Below are 25,403 nucleotides of genomic sequence, written 5' to 3'. Positions count from 1 at the left end.
CCTTTCCTAGGGTGTGGACTCATGAGTCCCCCTGCCTCATTAGTCACAGAACAGGGCCGAACTGACCCATAAACCATTGGCACCCTCTCTCTCTCCCCACCTCTCTTTTCTGGGCCTGTGGGCCTGTGAGCCTGCTGTCCCCCTTCGCAGACTCATATAGATCTAGAGATAATTCCATGACATACTGAGCAGCAACATATCTTTCCCTTTTCATACTCTGTGTGGTATATAAAGCCTTCCTAGTGACATTTTCTTTCTCTTCAAAGACCAGCTTACAGAATCAGAAAGTAAAAGATAACTCCCTTTGACAATTTCACCTGTGTATATTCAAAGATGTCTGGCTCCGGGGCAGCACCAACTGGCCTATAGATCAGACGCAGGTTCTATTTTGCGTATACAAATGGACATGAATACCTCACATTCCTTCCATGGATCTTCATTCATCTGTCTGATAAATTTTCACCGCTGTGTAATATTATATGACTTCTCAATGACTGCATATTAGTATACATTTTTAGTAGATCATTTTATTCTCTGCCATTCAGCAATTACTGAATGAGCTCAGAACATAAAACAGTGGGCATAAACTGGAACAAGGCTCTGTCTAAATATCAGGCAACACTTCTTTATTTCTTGGGAGAAAGAGCACTGGCAAAGGTTGCCCAGAGATCTAGAGTCTCCTCCCCAGAGATATTCAAAAGTCACTTTGACATTGTCCTGGACAACTTGCTTGATGCCCTTTGAGCAGGACAAGATGGCCTCCAGAGGTCTCTTCCATACTTAACTCTCCTGAGATTCTGTGATAATTTTGGTATCATTTTTAACATAACAGAAAACTCAGAATTACTTAATTTTTCCTTCAGTTGTAATGATGTATTTGCTAATTATTTTTTTAGATATAAAGGTGTCTAATTTTGAATTGCTAGTGCTATATCACAAAAGTTCATAAAAGTTCAGTTGGATAAAAATCAACACCCATCTTGCCTTGTTTACTTGTTGTTCTGCATGTGTCAGAAATATTACAATCAAATGTGATGGTGTTTGTTCCAGACAAAGAAAGTAAATTTAGTACACACCGTGTTTTTCAGTCTGCATAAATGCTTAATCTTTCAGTAGAAACTAAGTTATTTATTGCATGAATTTTGTGTATTACTTTCATTCAGCCTTTGTAAAAGCTTAACTGTGTAGGGACACAGTTACTGTCATTTGTTAAATGAACTTTGGATATCATTTTCACTGCTGTTGAGTAATCTGTTGTGATTAACTTTGATGTAGCTGTTATGCAGTTTTCACTCTTACTGATTCCTAGCTGCTAGCTTGTATGATTTGTACTTTTATAAAGAGGGTGAAATAGATATTAAATACAAAGGCAGAATAACATAGAATAAGGAAAAATTATTTTATTGGTTATTAGACATATTCAAATCACTGTCAGGGTAAAAATATCTAAGCAAGCAAAGCTTGTTTACTTGTTTTTCCTGGTGGAAAATCAAGAGAGGTGGTGTCTGCTAAGGGGCAATAGTATAGAGGCATTACAGAGCTCCTTTGGGTTGGAATGAAGGTTGGACAAGAATTAATTTGCTGTAATACCGCTCACAGTTCAAATAAAGATAGACATATTGCTGACAATAGTCAGAGTAACTGGAGCATTTGCATTTTATGTCTATTACTTAAAGAAAAGGAGAACTGGTATTACCATTAGGATAACAAAAGACTGGGAGGCTGAAAACTTTAAATTGCAAATTTCAGGATATTGATAGAAATTGCTGAATAAATAATGAATGGCACCAAGTAATTAGGATCATTTTAAACAGAAGAGAGTCATACTGATTGTAAAGCAATGATGACTAAATTTTACTAAAGGACCATCTCATCAAAGCCTGAAGTTGTACAAAGTAGCTTTTCTATTCAAAAGTAGGAATTGCAACACACGCTGAAAACCAAAACCAGAAAAGCTTGAATGGCATACAGGTAGGAAGGAAAGACAGAAGAACCCCTTACATTCACAACCTTCAGATGTAATCCTGTCAATCAGTGTGGTCACCTGCACTGTCAGCAGGAAACTTGCTAAGTGTTTATTAATATTATTATATTAATATAATATGATTATATTAATGTACTGAATGCAACATTATGCTCACAGGATCGGAGCTCTTCTTCCAGTATGTACTGCTAAGTGTTTTTTAAGAGACTGTCACTGTGAAATGTACTAACTGCTAAAAGAATAGTCTAGGTTTCTTCTATGGCTGCTAGCAGTAAACTTATGGTGAGTACAATTATTCATTACAATTAATTCCTCTTGATTTTTGTTTTCTGCCTCTGTTTAATGGAATAAATGCTGAGTTTCTGTAGAATATTGAGAAAATTACATCTCTACATTCAAGTCTTGTTTAGAAACACATTCAGTAGGAACCAATCCACAAAGCCACATTTTTTATGAATAATAAGAGAAATTTTATGTCTGATTATTTTTCTCCTGTAGCATGGAAATAGATAAATATGCATGCTTACTTTTTAATCTGCTTAAGAGGTTATTTCTGTTTTTCATTCAGTTGACAGTGGAACTATTTTAGTCTTGATTTTCAGACAAAAGTGTTATTGGATTTTTTTTTTTTTTTTTTTTTGGTGGGATTGCCTTTTGTGGCAGGAGAAAATGAAATGGTGCTCCCCAATAAACTTCATGGACTACTTAATACATATATATATTTATTTTATATAATATATATTTACCAATCCTGTGAGATCAAGAAAGAAAAGCAGTTTGGGGCAGATTGTTTAGGAATGTACTTCTGCTGTTCATCACAGAGTTTGGTTTAAAGGAGGAGAGACTTCTATGTAATGATATCTCTTATAATATGAAACACTGCAAAAAAATTATCACATAAAGAAAGAAAAATAAAGGAAGATAATTTTTAAAAGGTGGTTAACTTCATCACTGTTCTCATCTAAGTTTTGTGGTAATACCTACTCTACTTTTTTTTCGGTACTTATCATAGAATTGTAGAATCATAGAATTGCTTGGGTTTGGAAAGACCTTAAGGAGGTCAAGTCCAACTGCAATTAATCAGAGAGCTCTAGATTTATTCTTAAACATAGAGGAGAGTCAATAGGTATAAATATTATTAATACTACTGCACTTTTTTTCATTTTCAGATATTTATAAACAATGAATGGCATGATTCAGTCAGCGGTAAAAAATTTGATGTCTTTAACCCTGCGAATGAAGAAAAAATCTGTGAGGTTGCAGAAGGTGACAAGGTAGGGTTTACTTTCATTCTTTTATCCTTAGCTTTAAATTCACTTTTATATTAAAAGTAAGAAGATGAACATCCATCTCTGTTGAGGTAAAATAGTACCTCAAAGATTTATCCTATATACTTTCTTCTGCTTCACCCTTATGAATTTATTGATAAGAAGAAAGATCTATAGAAATGTTTTTTGGTAATTTTCTTGTTAACAATGCTAATTCTTTTTACTGTCTTTGAATAGAGATATGTAATTACTGTTATTTTTTTCTTCTTTCCCCAGCTCTTCCTTATATTCTTCCTTATATTTCTTTTTTATTATTTTATGTACATGTATATTCTGAACCACATTTGCACACAAAAGAGTTTCATAAAATTTGTGGTGTATTTTCTCACATCAATGAAAGACAAGTGATAAATAATACATTACCTTATAAAAAACATTAATGAATTGACAAATTAGCTTGCTTAATGCAGAGACACTGCCTAGAATACAGAGTGCTTAAGCTTAGCATTCTAAACCTGGTGAATTAGTCCTTTGCTATTATAATATTAAGTAAAAATGTCCCTTAAAACTTTCATAAACAAATGCATTTATTTACTTTTCTCTATAGTAAATCTGTGTTCATCTTACAAAACATTTTAAGGAACAGATTTTTCTAACCTGGTATTCATTACACTGCCGGATATTTTTAGATAGTTTTGAGTATCTAAAAATTTAACTTACAGATTTTGGCGTCTCTTTCTACATAAAAAGATAAAATTTCACTGGTATTGTAATTTGTGTATGAATCCCTAATCAGAGATTCTTAAAGTATGAATGTTTGTAAATAAGTTCCTTAGTATGGTTGGTTTTTTTTTTTTAATTTAGAAGCTTTGAAAATTCATCTGTATCTCATCGAACTTCACATTGCTGAAACAATAATAAAAGTGTTTAAAAGGAAATAACTTATCTAAAATTAATGTACTAACTCTGATAAGATTGAGATGCGAAGCACCTTGCATGTTTAAAACCAGCATGAATGACACATTTAAAAAGTTTTTCTGTTTTTCTCACAGGCAGATATAGACAAGGCTGTTAAAGCAGCTAGAAAAGCTTTTGAGCTCGGATCACCCTGGCGTACCATGGATGCTTCAGAACGAGGAAGGCTCTTGAATAAACTGGCTGATTTAGTTGAAAGAGATCGACTGACATTAGCTGTGAGTATAATATGTGAACAAAGAGGGTAAAAAAGCCAATGTTCGAAATTTTAAAGGAAGATACCAACAGAAGTAACACATTAAACCTTTGGGAATTTGGGCTGTCCCAATAATTTTTTACCTGTTCTGAATGGCCCATGTAAATTGGGTTGTATTCAGGTCTACCGGTACCCCAAATCCACAAAGTTCTTCAGTATTTAATTAGCTTCAAGGTAATACTTAAGCCTACAATCCATGCAGTTTCAGTAGTTGAGTCTTAAGGAATTTACATAGACTCCATGCTCAACACTTTTCTAAACCAAAGCCTGAACCAAGGCCTAACCTCAAAGACAGGCTTAAAGTTTATAAGTAGAGCAGGTTAGAACTTGAAGAAATTTTAAATTTTATGTGTATGTATTTTGATATCATTAACTCCAGTTTGCAACTAGCAATCAGTGAAAAACCTTAAGCAGAACCAAAGAAAACAATAAGTTGTGTGATATTAGGAAGAACATGGGTGGTGGATGTTGATTTCCTGTGTTTAGTAACTTCTGCTTGTTGGCCATATTTCTGCTCATCTGCAGACACTTAAGCATTATCACTGTTTACTAGCTCTGTACTAATGCAAGAAAGATCTTTCAAAATAGAGGTGTACCAATTATTTGGTAAGTGTGGTGGTATCCTACACTTGTTTTAAACCTCATGTTTGATGTTACCATCAAGATGCTTTCTCCAAGTTTAAACACAGTCTGGGCTGAACGACTAAGCACGTTAAGTGTTTGTATTATCCTGAAGATAATACCAGCACTCAGGATCATTACTCAGACTGATCTAATCACAATTTTAAGTATTTAAGCATTAGCTACAAACCAGAACAAATTAATAAAATTCAAACCTCCAAAATATAATAATATCTATTGGCCATTGTAGCATCTTATTGTTCTTTTGTAGGAAGACACTTGCATGTGTCCCAAGCAGATTTTTAAAAGACAAATGAAAAATTCATAAGAGCTGTGGCTATTTCCTTGAACTCTAAAGATTACAACTCTCAGATTTACACTTCTCTTCAGCAACGCTCTTTCTTTAAACTAATCCTGTCATCTTGATATGGAGTGATAACCTTGAGAAAAGTTGGGTAACTAAAATTTGTGTCCTTGATAGTGCTAAGTTTCTTGAAGCTGAGAAAGAGTAAATTTTAAGAGAGCTACATTTTTTAAAAGGAATGGTATGGCCCTTTGTCAGTTCAATACCAGATAAAGTGGCATTTACTTCTTTGTTGTATAGCCTAAGGCATTACACATGCAAAGAGGATAGAGAAATAATCTTTTTTCCACAGGAAAGCCAGAGCACTTAGTTTTTGTTCCCGTCAGCCATTTTTGTAATATGAATGCATAACTTTTTTCCCTCCCTCAGCTTCTATTTTGCTGATTTAGTTTTTATTTTCCACATAGTTCTCACATTAATGAGATACTTTTCCATCTTAGATAATGTGTGCTGGAGTGAAGTGCTTTCCAGACCATCAAAATGAAGAGTAAAGGAGCTAAGGAACTCTGTGCTAATAATAAATTTAGAAATAAAATAATATTTCTAAGATATGATTAGTTCTTGAAACTATTGTTTGAATATTTTATCCTGAGCATCCTAATAAGATTGTTCATAAAGCTGAAAGTTCCCTCCATATTTGTACTAGGAAACTTGATAAAAAAATATCAGGATCAGCATGTTATCATTATTTAAGGACTTCACATGGTCTTTAGTAAAATATCGTAAAATTTAGGGTCCATTAAAATGGCATACTCCCTAGATTTGATATCAGCCATATTTAATGTTAGTGTCCCCAAGAGATCATCAAATCACAAAATTAATCAACTAAAAATAATAGATGTTGAATGACTATTATTTTAAAGGTTTAGAACGTATATTTTCCTAGCATGGAGAGCCATGGGATGGACAGTAGGCCAGCCTTGAAATAAGGCAAGTTTTTTCACACAATTGTTAGCTAGAAACAAAAAATAGTGCCTTCTCTGTATTTATTTTTCATATTGAAATGTTCTCCCTTGGGTTCCTAATGTCTCAAAACTTTCTTCTGCACATGAGGAGGATAAGTTTTTATTTGTGGGTTGGATTCCATGCTTTGAGTACAATTTTTCATAAACAAGGCCTACTCTGAAAGTAATGCCTCCTATTTTACTATATCCCACATTAGAAGTGAATTTTGGTGGCACGGCAGTAAAGATTAATCTTCCAACAATATTCTGGCAATTTTGTTGCCTTGCAATGGATGGCTGAGGGGCAGTTTGGCAGATTGACATCTGAAATGGAAGTGTGTGTGAAGCAAAGGTGTGGAAATGAATTCCTCCATGCAGCAAAAAAATTGCATCTGTTGAGTTTTGTTGACATTTGCTAAACATTTATGGAGACCAAATAGTGGATGCGAGCACAGTGAGGCTGAACATGGTGCATTTCATCAGTGGTGACAGTGACAGTGGGGTCACATTTACTGGTGGAATGCAGGCTGTTTTCCTTTTCTAGTGAAAATGTACAGCTAATGGTGGTGACTATGCTGAAGAACAGTGTATCATAGCTGACAATTTGCTCTATCAAACAGTGTTACTGTGCTCTTCATATCTGTTGAACTTTCCATGGAAATAAACTGGAGGTAACCTACATAAGTTGCCAGTCATGCATCCATTAAGCATGAACATATCCCTTAGCAATTAAAAACCAGAGAATTCTAAGTTAATGTGACAGATATTGCCAGGAAAGTACTGTCTAACTTGGTTGTCAATATCCGTAGACTGAAAGGTGCTGGTCACTCACGTTGTTTGCATTAGTTAACCCACAGACTCCAAGCTGTAGATTTTTCCATCTATACTTTGAGAATACTTAGTATGAGCTATAATGTTTTATGTGATTTTAGATAGGAAAAAATGTTAACTTTTTCAGAATTTCAAATGTAAAATGATCCTACTAACTGAATAGATCACCGAGAATAAAATACCATTAAATTTCCTTGTTTGTAGATTAAATTCTTGTTTGATATTAACTTCATAATTGCTGTTGTCTACAGACAATGGAAGCTATTGATGGTGGCAAACTCTTTTCTACTGCCTACTTAATGGATTTAGGTGCCTGTATTAAAACAATACGCTACTGTGCAGGCTGGGCTGATAAAATCCATGGTCGAACTGTTCCAATGGGTGAGTAGTTTTGAGATAACAAAAGCACAGAATTGAAGCAATGTAACCTGTAAAAATCTATATTTTTCTAGAAGCTGTGCAGTACCAATAAAAATTATTAATGGAATATATTTTAGACTGTTCTTAATATGCCTTATTTAACATCTATCATAATGCTAATTATAAGCATTCATTGTAGTTACTGGCATTGTTGTATTCTTTTTCTATATACAACTGCAAAGTACATTTTAATGTCTAGGAATATTTTAGCCTATATTTTAGCCATCTAGAAAGCCTCACTGGGTACTTTTGTGTAGCAATGGGTTGTTTATGCAATGGTACTGTAATGAAAGTCAAGTATTTCCTTATTAAAGCTAAGATTAGCAAAAGCAATAATACTTGTTTCAGTTATCAGATAGTTTATTAGGAACAGTACTAAGAGATAAGAATGAGGAAACTTTCCTTTGTTTTCCTGAATTTTCCTTCTGTTTCCTCTCCCACTGAGCAGCTCTACAATAACATTGTTTCTAACTGACTTCTCTTAGAAGGACAAGGAATGGTAATAAAGAAAGAATTAAGGAAAACAGTAGTGATAAATACTACCAAATTTTGGCATAACGTAGATCCCTATACCAGGCTTAATGGAACACATGATTATTTGAATCAAAGAGAATTTATTTTACTTAATGGATTTCATTTAAGATAAGATCTAATATTAAAAAATAAAAAGTCTGATATGTACCTAGGATTGCAAGTAGCTTTTAGAAAAGTATTTTCCAGAAAAAGAAAAAGGTGAAAAGAGAAAAGAGAAACAAAGAATATCCATTGGTATGCTGTGCATACCACTTTGAGAAGAAGAGTTATCACTGCAAAAATTCAGTCATAATGACAGCGTCAAATGTTGGAGCTATGAAGAAAGCAGCGATTGAATCCAGATGTACTTCATGGTTGTTGTTGCACAGTTAAGGTTTTGAAAATATCACTTATAAGTAAGATTTCATGTAACTTTATCTTCTTTTGATTTAACTGTTTCTCACAAATGCTTTTACTGAGTGTTTAATTTATTGCTTCTTCCTTCAGATGGAAACTTTTTCACATTTACAAGACATGAGCCTGTTGGTGTGTGTGGACAAATTATTCCTGTAAGTTGGAGTCATTTATTAAAAAAAAACATAGATGTTCCTGTTGCAGATGAACATGTTTTTGAACTTTTGTAGGTTGTGGATACATTACCAGTGAGAAACTTTCTGTTCCCAAAAGTAGAGACTATCTTGAGTATTCATCAGACTCTTTAAGGTGGAGTTTTGAAGAGTCAGTCTAGTTAAGCCTTACCTCTCTCCTCCCTGTATGATGGAGCACAGATCAATCTCAAAAGATTGAATTTGTTTGAAAAACAGAATTGTGTTCTGTTGGAACAGAAAGAATTGAAAATAAACTAGGTGGAGAGGGTAACATTTATAGCCTAAAAGAAATAAGCTCTTTGGTACCTGGAATATCTATTCTGTTTAGTATAGCATCTGGACTACTGCAATCTTTAGTTATGACTTAGTTACCTTCATGACAGTACAAGCAGCAGTGCAAAGAGTATGTTTAATGAGTGCCAAGCCAGAAGTTCCCAAGCTCTTGTTCAGTGTTTTTCGGATTTATTTTTTAATCCAAGTGAAATTTCAGAAGACCTACCTGAGTCTGAGCATCCAAAATACTGAGAAAATCAAACTCTTTGTTGAGCTTTACCTAATTTAGATAGGTAGCTGTGACAGTGATTACATGCACTAGGCATTCCTGATCCACCCATCTCTTTTCACACATGCTAGGTTTGGAAGTCTGCTCTGACCTGCTTGACAGCTTACTAGATTCTAAAATAGTCGGGTTGTCTGCCAGGCTTGTTCGGACATGTGAGTCCATTCTTATTCCTGATATCTTTCTGTTGACCTGGCAGATTTGCTGTACCTTTGGACCACTATATTGGTGGAAAACACCATTTGGATCCAGCTTCTTGCAGAGCTTGAAGAACTATTGTTCTAGCTTGTTTTGTAGGTCAGGCACGAGATATTTCATGTAAAGCAAAGTCAAAATATGCTAAAGAACTAGACAAATTTCTATGTCAAATTGCAGTCTAGAACTATGGACACTTTGTACATATGCTAGCTTCCTATGCAAAATGTTCAAGGACTTCTAAGCATATCTTTGTTTTCTCTGAATTGAAATTTAAAGCCAAGTTCAAGGTCTGTACGTAAACCAACCTTTGAGGATTATGTGAACACTGCAAAATACTTTTGTCTGCTCAGCATTTCCCTTCCACTCACTGTTCTGCTTCAGTAAGGAAGATTCATAAAGCTTTGTGATCTCTTACTTTGAGTTATTTGTGCTCCTGTTATTTCTGGGGGTGGGGTGAGATTAAAGGAGATAACCGAAGAGATAAAGAACAGATGTATTTATACTTCTCCAAGCATTTCCAAGATAATAGGTAACTGTTAACTGCCTTTTCCTCCACTTTCTCCTGTGTCTTTTCTGCTGAGTCTCACAGGCTCAATGCTTCCTAAGCCACTAGAATTATTTTCAAAGGGGCAGAGCCCTTTCACCTTCTTTTTTGTCCCTCACACTGCTGAATATGGGGTCCAGAGGAGTCAGTGCACTGCAGCTGAACTAAGAACAATAGGGAGATGACAGTAAAACCACCATGAAGGAGTGTAGGGGCAGTATTATGCTTTATTACTTTGTCTCTCTTTGAAAACTGAATTGATGACAGATCATTCAAGAAACAAGATAACAGAACTGCCAACTTACCACTAATCCAGCAGCTTTCTGTCAGGCTTTGTTGGAGGTGTAGTCTTGTTGTTTCCCGTCCCCTGGATTCATATATACCAAAATCACTGATCTTTGTACAACATGATTTGCTAGTTGCTTTCTCAAAATATCTTCACACTGAAAAGAGTTCAATAAAAAGTTCAACTATTCACTTGACAATTCGCACTATAATCATAGAAAAAAGCAAAGAGGTTTTGGTTATGTATTAGTAATCTGATACACATTCTCATCTGTATGTTAGTGGAACTTCCCATTGGTTATGTTTATCTGGAAGATCGCCCCTGCACTTTGTTGTGGAAACACGGTGGTTGTCAAACCAGCAGAACAAACACCTCTGAGTGCCCTTTACATGGGATCCTTAATTAAAGAGGTAAGTTGGTAACAGCATTGCTTTTTGCCCTTCTCAGAAATGTAATAGAACACTGCAGCTGAAATGCCACAGAGGTAATGTAAGCTAGGCTGTCCTTTGCAAGTACTTCTCATTACATGTCTAGCCTTGTACTATGGAACCTATCCTACTGTGAACCAGTTAAGTAAATCCAGCGCAAAAGCATGCATATACACAGCTTCATACACACCTACAAACAGAGTTAAAAAAAAAAAAAAAAAAAAAAAAAAACAATACAATACTAATTTACTAAACTGCATTCCATTCTTTGGCAAACATATTTGCGCAGTGCCTTTCAAAGTCAAAAGTAAATATTAAGTCAGGAGCAGGATATTTAGAAGTGAATGGCAAGGACTTTATTAGCATAGTTATCACAGAAAAGAGCCTAATTATTATTATTTTCTAACTGAACAAACCTTTCACCCACCTGGGTTTATAATTAACAGAGAGCTGTAAACCTGCATTGCTTGACTGATGCCAAACTTGTGAACTCTCTTCACATTGAAAATGGCAGAATACACTTTGTGCTCCTGAACACAAGGAGTGTTATAGTTTATCCAATAGCTCCAAAGTAACATTGGCTATTGTACTCAGCCCAGTAAACACCCAATGAAGAACAGTTAAATAGTTCAGCTATCTTGTTTCCCAATAAGATCAACAAATGTAATCTAAAATGTTTGAAGAATTGGCATGGACTTCAATAATTGCTAACTCAGTGACCTTGCAGCGTGTTGGCAGTGACTTAGCACATTTTATTACTCTGCTTCAAAACTATGACTCAGCAAAGCACATGGGCTGTGGTTTGCTATTTCATGCAAACTAAATGAGTATTAAGAGTAAACTAAATCCTGCCGTTATTGTATCTCGTAGAAAATGCTCTTATAGTGGGGCAGGGGGATAACTTAAAAAAAAAAAAATCTAAAATACCCTTTCTATTATTGTTTAACAATAAATATTAGAAAGTTCATTTGTGTGGAAAAGCAACTCTACACAGAATGTAACTCAGGTCTGTCCTGAGCCTAATTAAGTATATATTTATATACTGGAGCAGGTCCAAAGAAGGGCAACAAGTCTTGTGAAGGGCTTGGAGAATATGCCCTACGAGCACAGACTGAAGGAACTGGGGCTGTTCAGTCTGGGGAAAAGGAGGCTGAGGGGAGACCTTATTGTTCTTTTCCCATATCTGAAAGGTGCTTACAGCAAGCAGAGTTGGTCTCTTCTCACTGGTGACAGGTGACAGGACAAGGGGAAATGGCCTCAAGTTGCTGTGGTTTGGGTGGGTAAGTTATGCAAGGAATAAATGTATCTGGGGCACTGAGACTGAAAACAGCTGTACAACTAGGAAAAGTTGGCTTGAGAACTGAAAATTGATGTCAGACTATAGGAGACAGTCTCCAGGTCATTATCACTTCCCTGATTTTATGGGGTTCTCTCTTCCAATTCAGGCAGGATTTCCACCTGGAGTTGTGAATATTGTGCCCGGCTTTGGACCCACTGCTGGAGCAGCAATTTCTCACCACATGGACATAGACAAAGTGTCCTTCACAGGCTCTACTGAGGTATTATAATGAATGCAAGAAAATATAAGCAGGAACTGTGCCCCACTGATTCCAAGTAATGATTTAATGTCTAACTTTTTTCTATGTAACTGTTTTAAGTTTTTTTTTCTTTCTTTTGGCTGTTGGTTTGTTAAACAAAGTCTGTTTAATGATTTGTTGGTTACTATTAACTTTAAACGTATTTAAACAATGTATGGCAGGAAAACCATTCAAACAAAGGCACCTCATGACATACAGTAGGTTCTAGTACATTAATGCTATTTTAAGGCTTGTCCTTTAAAGACAAAACACTTTTATAGTTTTTTTCTTGTTTAGTTCTTAATAAAAAATAAGTTCAAAAAATGCAAAAAACTGAAAGACACTGTCCTGTACTGTCTCTAATAACAATATGGTGGTATGTATTTACTTCAGAAATGTCATCTCCAGTCCTACACACACTTTGATGAGCTAATGACATTTTTGTGTTTGTACGGATGATCACTGGGGTGGTCTTAGAAGTTTATTTGAATATGTATCAGTTCAACAGTTGATAAGTAAGTCACTGTTAAGTTTCCCTTCCCTTTACTCCAAGAATAGTTATTGATATGACTGAAGATTTGTCCTTGCTGTCACTATAAAACTTTATCCTTACTTGAGTATTTTACGTTATTTATCTGTATACATACTTCATGGAAGTATTGCCAATTGGTCTTTTAACTTCTTGGATGTACATTCCAAAGATAAATATCACTGCCTCATATCAGCAGTCAGTACACACTGAGAAAACTCAGAAACCTTGACCACAAAAGCTATGGGAAACAAGAAGAACCCCAAGCAAAGAGATTTGAGAAATGTTCCATAAATGTTCCCAATTGTAACAGCTACAATTCCTAGTGCCCAGTATACCTCCAAAGTAAAGTGGACAGTGGAACGTGTTTCCAGATTTTCATTCCTGTATTTTACTTCTGACAGTGTAATTCAGCAGGAAGAAATTCTGTTCCCAAAGTCAGGAAGAATGTCACAGCCAGGATGTTATCTGGTGGCTGCTACACACTAGCAGTTATAGGCCAAAGCTGCAAGTTCTACAAATGCATTTTACCTCTCAATTTTCCCTGCTATTTTTTCATATTACAAAATTTCCTTTATTTATGCCTTTAGTTGAAAGAAACAGCACAGTCTCTGTCTAGCCATGCTCATTTCCTCTTCTTTCTGGTCTCATTATTATTGATAAAGGAGAAACGACTATGAGTAAGATTTGGCACTGTGGATATCTACAACTTCTCTCATACAAGTTATCCATCAAAAGGCTTTCCCATAAATGAAAAAGGGGAAAATCATTTTATTGAGAGCCTGGCAAAGTACAAAATAGAACCTACTTCAGATTACAGGTGCAAGCCATTAGGGTGTTGGTACCAAAAAATTGCCATTTATCTTTGACAGCTAACATTAACATTTCCTAGGAAAATAGGTTCTACAAAACTGGCCTATTATTGGTTTCTAGACTGAAAGTCATCTACGTATTGACTCTCCACTTCCAATACTAGTTTCTCATTTTTTCTTCTTACTTTTATTTCTGCAATTAATTATGTATGCAGCTACTGAGTGTACAATTATGAACTGTGATTATGATTTCTGAATGTTGCTGGATCATATTATTTTAAAGTGACATCCTTTTTCTAACTTTTAGGTTGGCAAATTGATCAAGGAAGCAGCAGGGAAGACCAATCTGAAGAGAGTTACACTGGAACTTGGAGGAAAAAGTCCTAACATTATATTTGCAGATGCAGACTGTTAGTAGAATTTTCATTACTTAACCTGGTCTGTTCTCATTTTGTAAAAAAAATGATTCATATCTGCTTAAAGAAGAATTTTGGTGTGCTTTTGTTTGTTTGTATGTTTCAAAGTAGATTGTCACTAGCAGTTGCTGGCCGTTTGGCTGGACTGAGATATCTGATAGTCTGCCAACGCTTACTTGTTATAATTATGATTCTAATGCAAGAAGAATTCAGAATCAAAACCTGATAGATGGTTTATTATCTTCCTAGTGGACTTCTCATGATAATGCTGAATCAATATTTGACATAAAATGGTTGAATGTGTTTTTTTGTCAGAATACGGTGCTGCGACGTATAAGAGTAGCTTTGGACATTGATAAAATGAATGAATTCTTATATTTTAAATGATCATGGAAATAAAAAGTGGTAAAAAGAGAAATGAGATGACATGACAAGTCTACAAATAATTCACGAGGTTACCACTCAAATTCATGACTGATGAACTCTGCATTTCTTTGCAGTGGATGAAGCTGTGGAATTTGCACACGTTGGTCTGTTCTACCACCAAGGACAGTGTTGTATAGCAGGATCCAGAATATTTGTGGAGGAGCCTATTTATGATGAGTTTGTTCGCCGGAGCATTGAACGAGCAAAGAAGTACATTCTTGGGGATCCTCTGTCGCCTGGCGTACAGCAAGGTCCTCAAGTGAGTAATATATGTCTCTCATTTAATTTTGGCAGAACATCCCACTTTAATGTACTCCTAAACCTGCTCTTGTTTTAGTGTTAACACTGAGAACCACTGACTAGTGACTAGACTGAGAATCAGGAAGAAAAACTGGAATGAGAATTGTTTGCATTACCATCAGAGAATTAGTAAGACAGGAGTATGATTTCATTCTATTTTCCAGATCCATTTGGTATGGAAAAGGGGACCATTATACAGAACTTCAATGCTTTGAGAAAGTTCCAGTGCAACAGCTGTAAAAGTGCAAGTTGACCTCCCATATTATAGTGCTAGCATTATATTCAATTGGTACCTCAGTAAATGAGTAACTTGAGGAAATTAAAGCTGAGAGCATTTCCTACTCTTTTCCAAGATGCTAGGTCTTCGTTATACTGATCTCAGTTTTAGAATGCCACACAATTAAAAATCAACATTTTGTATTTTTCCTTTTGGTGTTAAAAAATTATGCCAACAGATTCCCCATTAAATGAAGGCGGAAATTGTTAACCATTGTTATCATAGTACTTTGGATTCTGTGGATTCTATTGGTCACTGCTAAATTAATTGACTTATAGCCATATTAGTTTGTACTATAGGATATTCACTTTCTTGACAGTGCAACTGTAAATAAGTTTGATCATCGCAAAACAAAGGAGTTGTAACAGAAACAAAGCAAAAGATTGAAACAAAGGAAGTCTCACACATTTGATAAGGTTATATATTATTCATTAATTTTCACAGTCACTTTATGTAATCAGAAAATGAAATAAATTGGAAAATTGCGTTCTAAGATGTAAAAGTTTTGGAGAATGCAAAAATTGTAAAAAACAGTATTTTCTTATTCTGCAATGTGTCTAGCTAATGAACTAATATATTAAGCTTAATCTAAATGTCAGAAGACAGGAAGTTTCTAACAGGGAAACTTCAGGAATTCAAATGTGCATCTGTTGTACAGCTAACAGAGTTAATAGGGAGTTATGATTGTGAGTTTTTGTGAGTTTACTGAGTTTGAAATTCATAGTATCAATTTAAATGTGAAAGAAAAGTAAATTTTTACTTAAAAGCAGACAGTTAAATATTTGAAAAAAAGGAATTAGTGAATACATTTGCCTTTCTTGATCTCCTTTTTTCTCTTAGCAAGCTTTAATAGAAATATAAGATTTTCACAAGTTAGCAAAGTTTCTCCTGCTAAAATTGTAGATTCTTGTTTTGTCTATGTTGTTCCTATAGTCCCACATTAATGGAAAAAAATACAGCAAAGCTGTTTAAATGAATTTATTTTGTGGTAGTTGCTTTGAATATTCGTTTGCCTTACATTCCACAGTGTTCTTTGCCTAATTCTCTTTCAAAATGTAAACTGATTCACAGTGTTCCTGTGTCATGTAGCTTCATTGAAAGCCAAATTTTTCCACCAGTTCATAGGCAATCTGGGAGAGCACCTCCCTTAGGCCACAAGTTTAGGTAGTGCTTTGCACAGCAGGCATGAAAGAAAATACAAAAGCCCTGCTGAAATGTAAAATAACATATATATGATAATTCTCAGATTATTAAGAAAAATTATGATGATAACAATAACAAAGAAATGACTGAAAAAAACTTCAGCTGTATCATCTAAACATTTTTTCTTCATGATGTTTATGCACAAGAGATATTTGGCCACCAGGATAGCAGAAACTTTATGTCTTCAGTGTGCACTAAGGCAATTGTTTGAAAGTATAATGACAAGCGGAGCACATGGAACTAAAAATCACCTCCTTATAAATATCCCCAGAAATAAATACCCCTAAAATTATAAGCTTTTATCACAGCTTTAGTTGAATAACTGTTTAGTCTAATATACATCCAGGAATCTCCCAAACCTTTTAAAATGCTGTGTTGTTCTATGACTGAAATAGTAATATTTGTTGTTTAAGTGAAATGACACCTTTTTTATTGCATGAGTAAGAGAATAAAATGTCTACTTCACTGAGTGATGAGTGTGAACACAGAAAAGAATTTCTGTGCAAAAGCCCCCCCTAGAAGTAATTTTAGTGTCTTCGTTAGCTAGTGATTGAAAAGTTGAACTCTGACAGATTGAAGAGTCATGAAATTGTTAAAAAGAATCTTTTTCTCTGGTTGCCCAGAGAGTGTCTCCTGTCCCTGGAGACACTCAAGGCCAGGCTGGACCAGGCTCTGAGCAACCTGATCTTACTGTGGATGTCCCTGCTCATTGCAGGGGAGCTACACAGTATGGCGCTTAAAAGTCCCTTCAAACTCTTAAGGATTCTATGACTCTAAAAATTTAAGTTTAAAAAAAAAAAAAAAAAAACAACGGTGCCTCCACCAAACAGGCCTTACCATTGAATTTTTCTTGAAATAAATGTTACTTTGTGGATAATTTCTCTAATGCATGAAGTGCTGATTAGTAGATTTGAAGAGGGAAGAAGATAAAAGCAAATCTGAGCTCTTTCTTGTCCTGTTCACAATATTTGTTTTTATCTTTTGTAGCTAAAAAACTGGAAGAGGTTAGAGAAATATAAACTTTTATTGTACTGCCATACTGCCATTCCCTTTCCAGCTGAAGTCACTGCAATCTGCTGTACCATGAAGCCAAACTGTAATGTGTTTGGCATATGCTGTCTTTCTTGGTGAACTTGGGGAAGAAGGACAGAAGTTGGCTTCATCCAGTAAAAAAAATAATAAAATCTGCAATCTATGTTTCCCAAACCACAAATGCTGAGTCTTTATTCTACTAACAACTCAGAAGAACTTAAAAATAGCAGTGAATTTCAGTTATATTGTACCATTTCTTTTTGACATTCTTTAATGTTTTAGAAAAACAGCAGGGCCAATCTACCAACCCCAGTGAAGTACAGAAGAATCTTGCAGGCTAGATCAATCCCTCTATTATAACTTCAGAAACTTCAGAAGCTCATCAATTCTCATTTCTATGAATCATTTGCAGCTGAGAACAGTTCTGGAAAAAGTACCAGATACGTTTATTTTATAGATTTTCTTTCATTTATATTGAAGATACGCGCACTATCAGTCCTTATACAGCTGATTCTTCTGAGTGAAAATTTCTCATTACTGATTTATCTGAATGGCTTTTATAAGTTATTGACAAGAATGTTTGCCAGGCTCTCCAGATGTTCTTCTTCAACACATGCAGTTGAACAAAGCTGGAACATTGTTAAGTTGTGAGTTAGACACTGTTCTAATCCCTGTGTATCTTTTCATTTAGATTGATAAGGAGCAGTTTCAAAAAATCCTGGATCTAATTGAGAGTGGGAAAAAAGAAGGAGCCAAACTGGAATGTGGAGGAGGTCCATGGGGAAACAAGGGTTACTTCATCCAGCCCACAGTTTTTTCTAATGTTACGGATGATATGCGCATCGCCAAAGAAGAGGTAAATAAATTCTTGGCAGTCGATAGTGCAGTTTTTCTGTTTAAATGTGTGTACAAAATATCCATTCAGAAGGTCAAGAGACTATATAAAAATGTTCCAAGTTAATCTGTTGTTCCAGCCTGGTGTTTAAAGTCCTTCTCTTGGTTTCTTGTGCCCCTTTCACCAGTCCATTAGAGGTCAATGAGAGGAGTATGAGGCTGGCCTGCCAGCAAAGGCACCACCTTAAGCAGATAAGAGATAAGAAATGTTAAGGCTGGGTCTGTTAATTACATCACCTCATACTGCCCATGTCTCACCTATCAGCTACAAAGAAACAAACTTTGAAAACATAACTTGTGAACTCTGCACTCCCTAAGGAGCAGCTCAAGTTGTAGTTTTGACACAATAGGCACCAAACAGCTATTTTGCAATGAGTTGTGCTTCCCACGGGAGTTTTGCTTGGTGACAATTACAGAAAAGTTTTGCCTCTGCAGGGTTGCTTAACCTAAATTCCTTTGCAGAAGTACCCACGCAGTGTTGAAGTACAGTGTTGTACTGAACCAACGAAGGGGGCAGTGCTAGGTCAGCAGTGATGAGCTGGAAGGAAAAGGGTTATGAGCACAGAGCTGTTCTGTGAGCACAATCTCAAAGTAAAGTTATGACCTCTTCATTCTCTGTGTTGTATTGTTTTGTTTTGTTTTCATTTGTCTGGGTTAATAACTGATGCAATTACTGTCTGTTATATTTCTTCATGCTAGAAAGCTCCTTCAAAATTGTAAGACATCTAGGAGTTACTTTTTTTCTTCCAGCAAGACTGCTAGTGCATTCTGCTGCTCATACCTAGAATGTTTAGCAAAATTAAAAAGGCTCAGTTAAAATGAACACCAGAGCACTGAGTGCTAATTGCAAAGAGAAGAAAAAACAGATAAAGTTGCCCAAAAAGTAATTTGAAGTGCTTCTTCTGATCTGTAAAACAGGTAGGAGCCATCACAGATATGTTTCCTCACAGGTTTATTTCTTTCCTTTAGTTCAGTACAACAGTAAGAACTGATTTTCTCACAATATTTGAATCTATTGAGTAACAAAACCTCAGAGAGCAAACACAATTTAAAGAATGCTTGGATTTTTAATCTCAGGCTGAAGAAACATTCACTGTTTTTGTAATCAGTGTAAATAATTCTTGGAACACCAATTAGAAACTAGGAGTAAATATTTTCCAATAAAATCAAGTGGAAGTCTCATAAGTGATGAGAACTGAAGTAATTAGATGCAATAATGCCCCCCCGCCCTACATAGTGTTAGCATGAAGTAGTAGGTAATGTTCATATATAGCTGCAAACACAGAGAGATAGCAGTGAGAAAGAGAAGTCTAATAGAATATTTTCTCATATAGAACCCAGAAAGAGAGCAGAAGATATATTCTTGGTATGCATGTTTAATTGTGCCAGTATCTGCAGAAATGAAAAACTAATTAATAGTTTAGGAGAGAGATACGTTGAATATCTTTTTGAGCTTAGGGTTTCCTGAACAAATACCAGTTGGCTAGTCACAAGTATAGATCTGTAACATACCATAATTCCATGCTACATACCTGTTATGCTAGGCATCTCTTCATCTAATTTATTTATTTATTTTTTCATTGTGTATTTTCTCTTATTTACTGCTTTATTCATTTTTTTTTTTTACAAGAGGCCAACTTGATTTTCTCCATACTATAAAAATATTACCTCCATGTTAATTTATAATCCATTTTAGAACTCTAACATGTATAACCTTGGCTGACTGAATTTAGGAACAAGACTGTCTGAAAGAAACATTTTTTATTATGTATAAGTTGTTTGTGAAAATGAGATACGCTAGTCCACTTCATGTATTTGTATGTGCCTAAAACAGATATTTGGACCTGTTCAACAAATCATGAAGTTTAAAACTATAGATGAAGTTATCAAGAGGGCAAATAACACTACCTATGGCTTAGCAGCAGCAGTTTTTACCAAAGACATTGATAAAGCACTGACATTTGCAGCTGCTCTTCAGGCTGGGACAGTGTGGTAAGTCATGCCTCATTTAAATCTTCCCTCAGAAATGCAGAAAACCAAAAAACTGCTTTTGCTGGTACACTATTGTATTTCACCCTTTACTTGTCCGTACCTACTGAGATATTACATAAATACTTCTTGTTCTTCACACAATTGCCCTGTAAACTTAGTCTGAAAAAATTAAATGTACTTACTAAAAGTGAAAGAAAACAAAAGGAAAGAAAGTAAAGACACTAGTTTCTTTTCTATTCAGGATTTGGGGGTAATCCAATACATACTCAATTTGCAGGATCATTTTCTGTAATGTGCAAATAAATCCATTATTTGAAGTTGCTTGACCATTAATCTGTGCAGAAAAACTTCCTGTGAAGGAAAAGACTGATATAACATGATTCAAAAAGTATAAGGATCAGAAGGGATGGAAGAAGCAATGTCTGTGGTGATAGAACAAGGGGAAATGGCTTCAAGCTTAAAGAGGGTAGATTTATGTTGGACAGAAGGAAAAAGTCTTTTATAGAAAGGGTGGTGAGGAACTGGAACAGCTTGCCTAGAGATCAGGCTGATGCCCTGTCCCTGAAGACTTTCGAAGACAAGCTTCAAAGGCAATCTGATCTAGCTGTGGATGTCCCTGTTTATTGCAGGGCAGCTGGACTAGATGGTCTTTAAAAATCCCTTCCAACTCTATGTATCCTATGATTCTATAATTCTAAAAACTGTTATAAGTAGGGAGGAAAAGATGCTAAGGGGAACCGTAAGGCAGAAAAAGCATCCAAAAAAACTGTCATGTAGAAATGGAAAAGTAAAAGGCAGCCTACACGAAACTAAAAAGACAAAGACTGGGAGAAAAAAAAGTGGAAACCTGAAGGAACATCAGACTATACAATGACTTACAAAGAGTCCCACATTTTCCTATCAGAAAGTGAACAATTAATTTCACTTGAACTCAAAAATGTGTGCTTACTATTTTTTATCTTAAAGGACTTGTCATGAGTACAAATTTCTGCTGATGTCCTGTGACCTAAAAACATATATTTTATAAAAGTTAACAAGTTTGACCTAAGAGATAATACTCCTTCAAAAGGATGAAAGATTAAAGCAAAAGTAAAATCTTTGTTATTCACTCTTCTGCAATTGTTGATCTGTCTAGGAATCCTTAACAATGAAAAGAATCTTTTTATTGAGTTACAAAATATGCTGAGTGGGAAGGAACCCACCAGGATCATAGAGCCCAAATCTGGGCTTTACACAGGACTACTCAAAATTAAACTCTATGTGTCTGAGGGCATTATCCAAATACCACTTGAACTCTAGCAGGTTTGGCTACTGCCCCCATGAGTCTGCTCCAGTGCCCAACCACCCTTTTGGTAAAGAACCTTTTCCTTATACCCAGTTCTTTTCCTAATAAACCACTAGACTGGTAGTGAAAAAAATATAAGATGTGAAAATAGAGAACATCTGATTTGACAATGTTGAAAAATAGATATTGCTTATTGGCTGCGTATTCTGCCCAAACTCTTTTTAGTACAAATTCCCATTCTATTCTTATGCATTGTATACTTGTTTGTTTTCAGCCACAGTATGGAATGGCTTAACACTGAGAAGAACCAAAAAAAGTTTCTGAACAAATTTTTAAGTGACCTGAATTTACCTATTGGAAGTATACATGCAGAAGAATTATCTGTGCTTAGTATTTGGGTTGAGAGCTGAATCATTAATCAGGAAGGAGATTCATTGTTAGTATCAGAAGAAAGATGTGACTTTCACTCAGCTTGAAGACCTTTGATCAATATGCTACTTCGTCACAGTAGCATATTTCTTGCAAATGCATTACTCATATGTATTTTATGAATATCACCACAGACATATTGTAGTTGATGGCACAACACTTACTTGTCAGAAGTGAGAAAGGTTGTTTCATATTTCTAAAATCTTTTTTAATTATTCTTCCAGGGTTAACTGTTATAGTGCATTGTCCGCTCAGTGTCCTTTTGGAGGATTTAAGATGTCAGGAAATGGAAGAGAACTGTAAGTAAACAACTTTAATACTGTAGAATCATAGGAAATAGAAAATGAAATTCCAAATTCCAACTATTAACATTCACAGCTAGGATGACCATCTTGAGATTTTGTCAAACTACTCTATCTAATATTCAGAAATCTCATGTCAGGCACAATGTCAAGCAAAGAATTCTTTTACAAAGCAAATTTTCACAATAACTGCTTGAAGTAGTTTGGAGTCTATTAATATGAAAAACTGTTCATTGTGTTTATGGTGTACAGTTTTTGCATATACATAGAAAGTGTCATTGACATGCATATATGTACACAGAAATCATGCATGGTTGTGGAATCCCCTGCAAGTGTCCCTTTTTTAACAATGCCAGACATTTTAAAATCCTTGAATTTACTATCCAACTTGATCAAACATATTGTAAAATAAAACAGTATAGTTGCAATACTCTCGTCTTTTCCCCGAGAAGTGGGAAAAGAAGTGGAACAGTTTATAGAAATGAAAAGCTAATCTAATTGTTTCAGACTTAAGATTTAATCCAGTTTCAGTTTGAATCATGTCTTCTTTGATCCGCATCCATTCTGATATTCATACTAGCATTAGATTCATATCATGTGCTATACTATTAAAGATACGATATCCTGCACTTTTCCTACATTATAGCATTTTGCTTTTGGGCTTCTTGGAACATAAATCACAGCAATTTTTTGTTAAGAAATGCAAGAGAAGGGCATCAGATTTTTTTTATTATTTTAAAGAGATAAAAGCTAGGATTTTAATACTTGCTTATTATTGGATTCAATATGCTCCTGATAGCAAATAATGTGCCAATGGCTTCGAAGGGAAGATATATATATATGCTGAGAGCATCAGGAAATGTCAAAATGAAAACAACAAAATAAATTATAAAAAAAAAAAAGCACCACATCTGGACCATTGCTAACACAGACTGTTTTGCACTTGATTGCCAAAAATTGGGAAATCTTCACAAATGAAGTTTTTCCTAATGCTTGGCCCAAAATCGCAACTAGTACTCTAATAAAAAAAAAAAATTTCCACTGAAGAGCAAGGAATAGTGATAGAAGGAATAAGCACCAGATAAAGGTCTGCCATGGGGAAAAAAAAAAAAAAAAAAAAAAAAGCTTTGTAAGCAGCTGGGAATCAGTTGTAGAAGTAGCAGAAATATGTGTGAAAAAATTGCATTGAATGAAGTCAGTGTGTCAAACCATCAGTTTCCTGGAATCCCTATATAGTTCTTGGAATTTTAACACCATTAGGAAGTAGACTACAACTGTCTCATATTAACAAAATACATCACCAAAACAGTAAAAAAGTTGGGATTCGTTTTCCCACAGCAGAGTCTGGAGTACAGATTTCTGTTTTGCGTACATAAGTATCTAGATTTTTTTGGGAACTGAATAGTGTTGCATCACAGAAACTTTTTGTTCCAGAAAACAGTCAAGTTATGTCTAAATACTTTTTCTGCATCAAATGCCAACCAGCTAGACCCATAAGTAAGCTTCATCTTGTCATGTAAAACTTTAAGGTGGAATCATGTTAAGAACATCACACTAAGATTAAGTATTTTTCACTGTCTCAGAGATTTCACAGAGGGTTAATTATTGCTCCAATTTACTTGAGATTAAGCTTCTATTTCATAGACTCTAGAAAAGACTCTTGACAGCAGAGGAAGGCTTCGTCAAAAGACATGTTGTGTATGCCTGTAAAGACCTAACGCATGCCTGATTTGTTGCACAGAAACTCAGTTTAGAAATGCACTACACTGATTGAATGCCATTCGTTTGCACAGAAATGAAATCACTCTCTTTCCCACTTTTCCCAGGAAACAATTATTACAGCTTTTCGAAAGGCATCCAAAAGCAGTTTAACTGCACAGATGTCTTACAGATATATCTATTAACCCTGTTACCCATCTGCCCAATTGAACAGCACCACTAAAAATATAATCAAGGACATAATTTGTATTAAAAGTATTAACCTATTAACTCTTGTATTGCTCATGGTTTTCTTTTGTCTAGGGGAGAATACGGCCTTCATGAATACACTGAAGTTAAGACTGTCACAATCAAGATTCCACAAAAGAACTCATAACTCTTCTTGATGTGCAGAATTTAGTTTCTTCAGATGAAACTGAAGAAGCTATTTGAATTCTGAAATGCTTTATGTCCTGCATTATTCATTAACCTTTTTGCTTTCTGATTGTAAAAGAAAAGCTTGCTTACATTAACAATATAATAAAGTAGAAAATTTAATGTAATTAACTAAGAAAGGGAAAATTTCATGTTTGGAAAATGACTAACTTCTTTGAAATGTTTGTTAAGGATTATTTTTATTTTCAGTGGAAGCTCTTCATAGTGTTATGGAAATGGTCCTTTTACTTTATATTTTGCAAGTACTGTTAGAATTTGTGTGGTCTTGTAAATGTTAGATGGCAAGCTGTCTTTTCTTTGTGACCTTAAAAAAAGCACTTATGAGTAACTAGCAGGTGAATACTATTTTGTTTCTTTCAAAAATAATAGACTTCTTCTAGATAGCTTTCTACAACTGCTAAATTCTTTCATCATACTGAGTACTACACAAATGTAATCTGGATACTATTAAAGAATGATAAAATCCTACTTCAAAAATGAAACCTACTTTTTCTTTAGTCTTTTATATTGCACTGGCTTACTACTGGGCATTATATAGGACATATTTTACATCCTTTAAGGTACACTACTGTTTCAGTGATATGTTGAAGTCATTGGAAGTGCATCATCTTGTCCTTATAGAGACTAAACTCCCTAATTAAATGGAAAGATATGAACATGGAACAGTGGCCCTTTGCTAAGAGACAGCATTTGGCTCTGAAGTGATAAATACATCAAAAATTCTTAAGAGATGACAAACAGGAAATAACGAGAGAAGGGAAGATGAGAGTTTCCTTTGTTTCACCAACTGAAATAATCCAATGTGATCAAAATGTAACATTCAGTAATAACGTTAATTGGTATTTTTGTAAAAATCCTGTGTCAGAGAAGTGTGTCAATGTGTGTATTGCATGTGTGTGTGTGAGAGAGAGAGAGAGAGAGAGGAGAGAGAGCAAACAAAACCAAAGGCTGCTATTCAGCTGAGGTGAAACACCCA

General features: G+C 35.0%; 1 protein-coding gene and 1 long non-coding RNA gene across 2 annotated transcripts in view; one reads left to right on the top strand and one right to left on the bottom strand.

Annotated features, from left to right (window-relative positions):
* The window catches only part of LOC146542208 (uncharacterized), a 39,920-nt gene extending 29,262 nt beyond the window's left edge, over positions 1 to 10,658 (bottom strand). Inside the window, exon 1 of the long non-coding RNA XR_014880695.1 lies at positions 10,391 to 10,658. This is a non-coding gene — a long non-coding RNA (uncharacterized LOC146542208). The remainder of the gene's footprint in view (positions 1 to 10,390) is intronic.
* The window catches only part of ALDH1A1 (aldehyde dehydrogenase 1 family member A1), a 30,768-nt gene extending 5,859 nt beyond the window's left edge, over positions 1 to 24,909 (top strand). Inside the window, exons 2-13 of the mRNA XM_085214481.1 lie at positions 3,154 to 3,258; positions 4,305 to 4,445; positions 7,495 to 7,624; positions 8,684 to 8,745; positions 10,653 to 10,781; positions 12,245 to 12,358; positions 14,025 to 14,127; positions 14,634 to 14,818; positions 18,063 to 18,227; positions 20,100 to 20,257; positions 22,196 to 22,270; positions 24,296 to 24,909. Of these exons, the coding sequence (XP_085070607.1) occupies positions 3,154 to 3,258; positions 4,305 to 4,445; positions 7,495 to 7,624; positions 8,684 to 8,745; positions 10,653 to 10,781; positions 12,245 to 12,358; positions 14,025 to 14,127; positions 14,634 to 14,818; positions 18,063 to 18,227; positions 20,100 to 20,257; positions 22,196 to 22,270; positions 24,296 to 24,368 (1,440 nt within the window). The 3' untranslated portion in view covers positions 24,369 to 24,909. The remainder of the gene's footprint in view (positions 1 to 3,153; positions 3,259 to 4,304; positions 4,446 to 7,494; positions 7,625 to 8,683; positions 8,746 to 10,652; positions 10,782 to 12,244; positions 12,359 to 14,024; positions 14,128 to 14,633; positions 14,819 to 18,062; positions 18,228 to 20,099; positions 20,258 to 22,195; positions 22,271 to 24,295) is intronic.
* Positions 24,910 to 25,403: the final 494 nt, after the last annotated feature.

This window comes from Meleagris gallopavo, chromosome Z (assembly GCF_905368555.1).
Source record: "Meleagris gallopavo chromosome Z, MGAL_WU_HG_1.1, whole genome shotgun sequence".
Classification (NCBI taxonomy): Eukaryota; Metazoa; Chordata; class Aves; order Galliformes; family Phasianidae; genus Meleagris; species Meleagris gallopavo.
The sequence above is the reverse complement of the archived record's forward strand: the minus strand, read 5'-3'. Positions and strand labels throughout refer to the sequence as shown.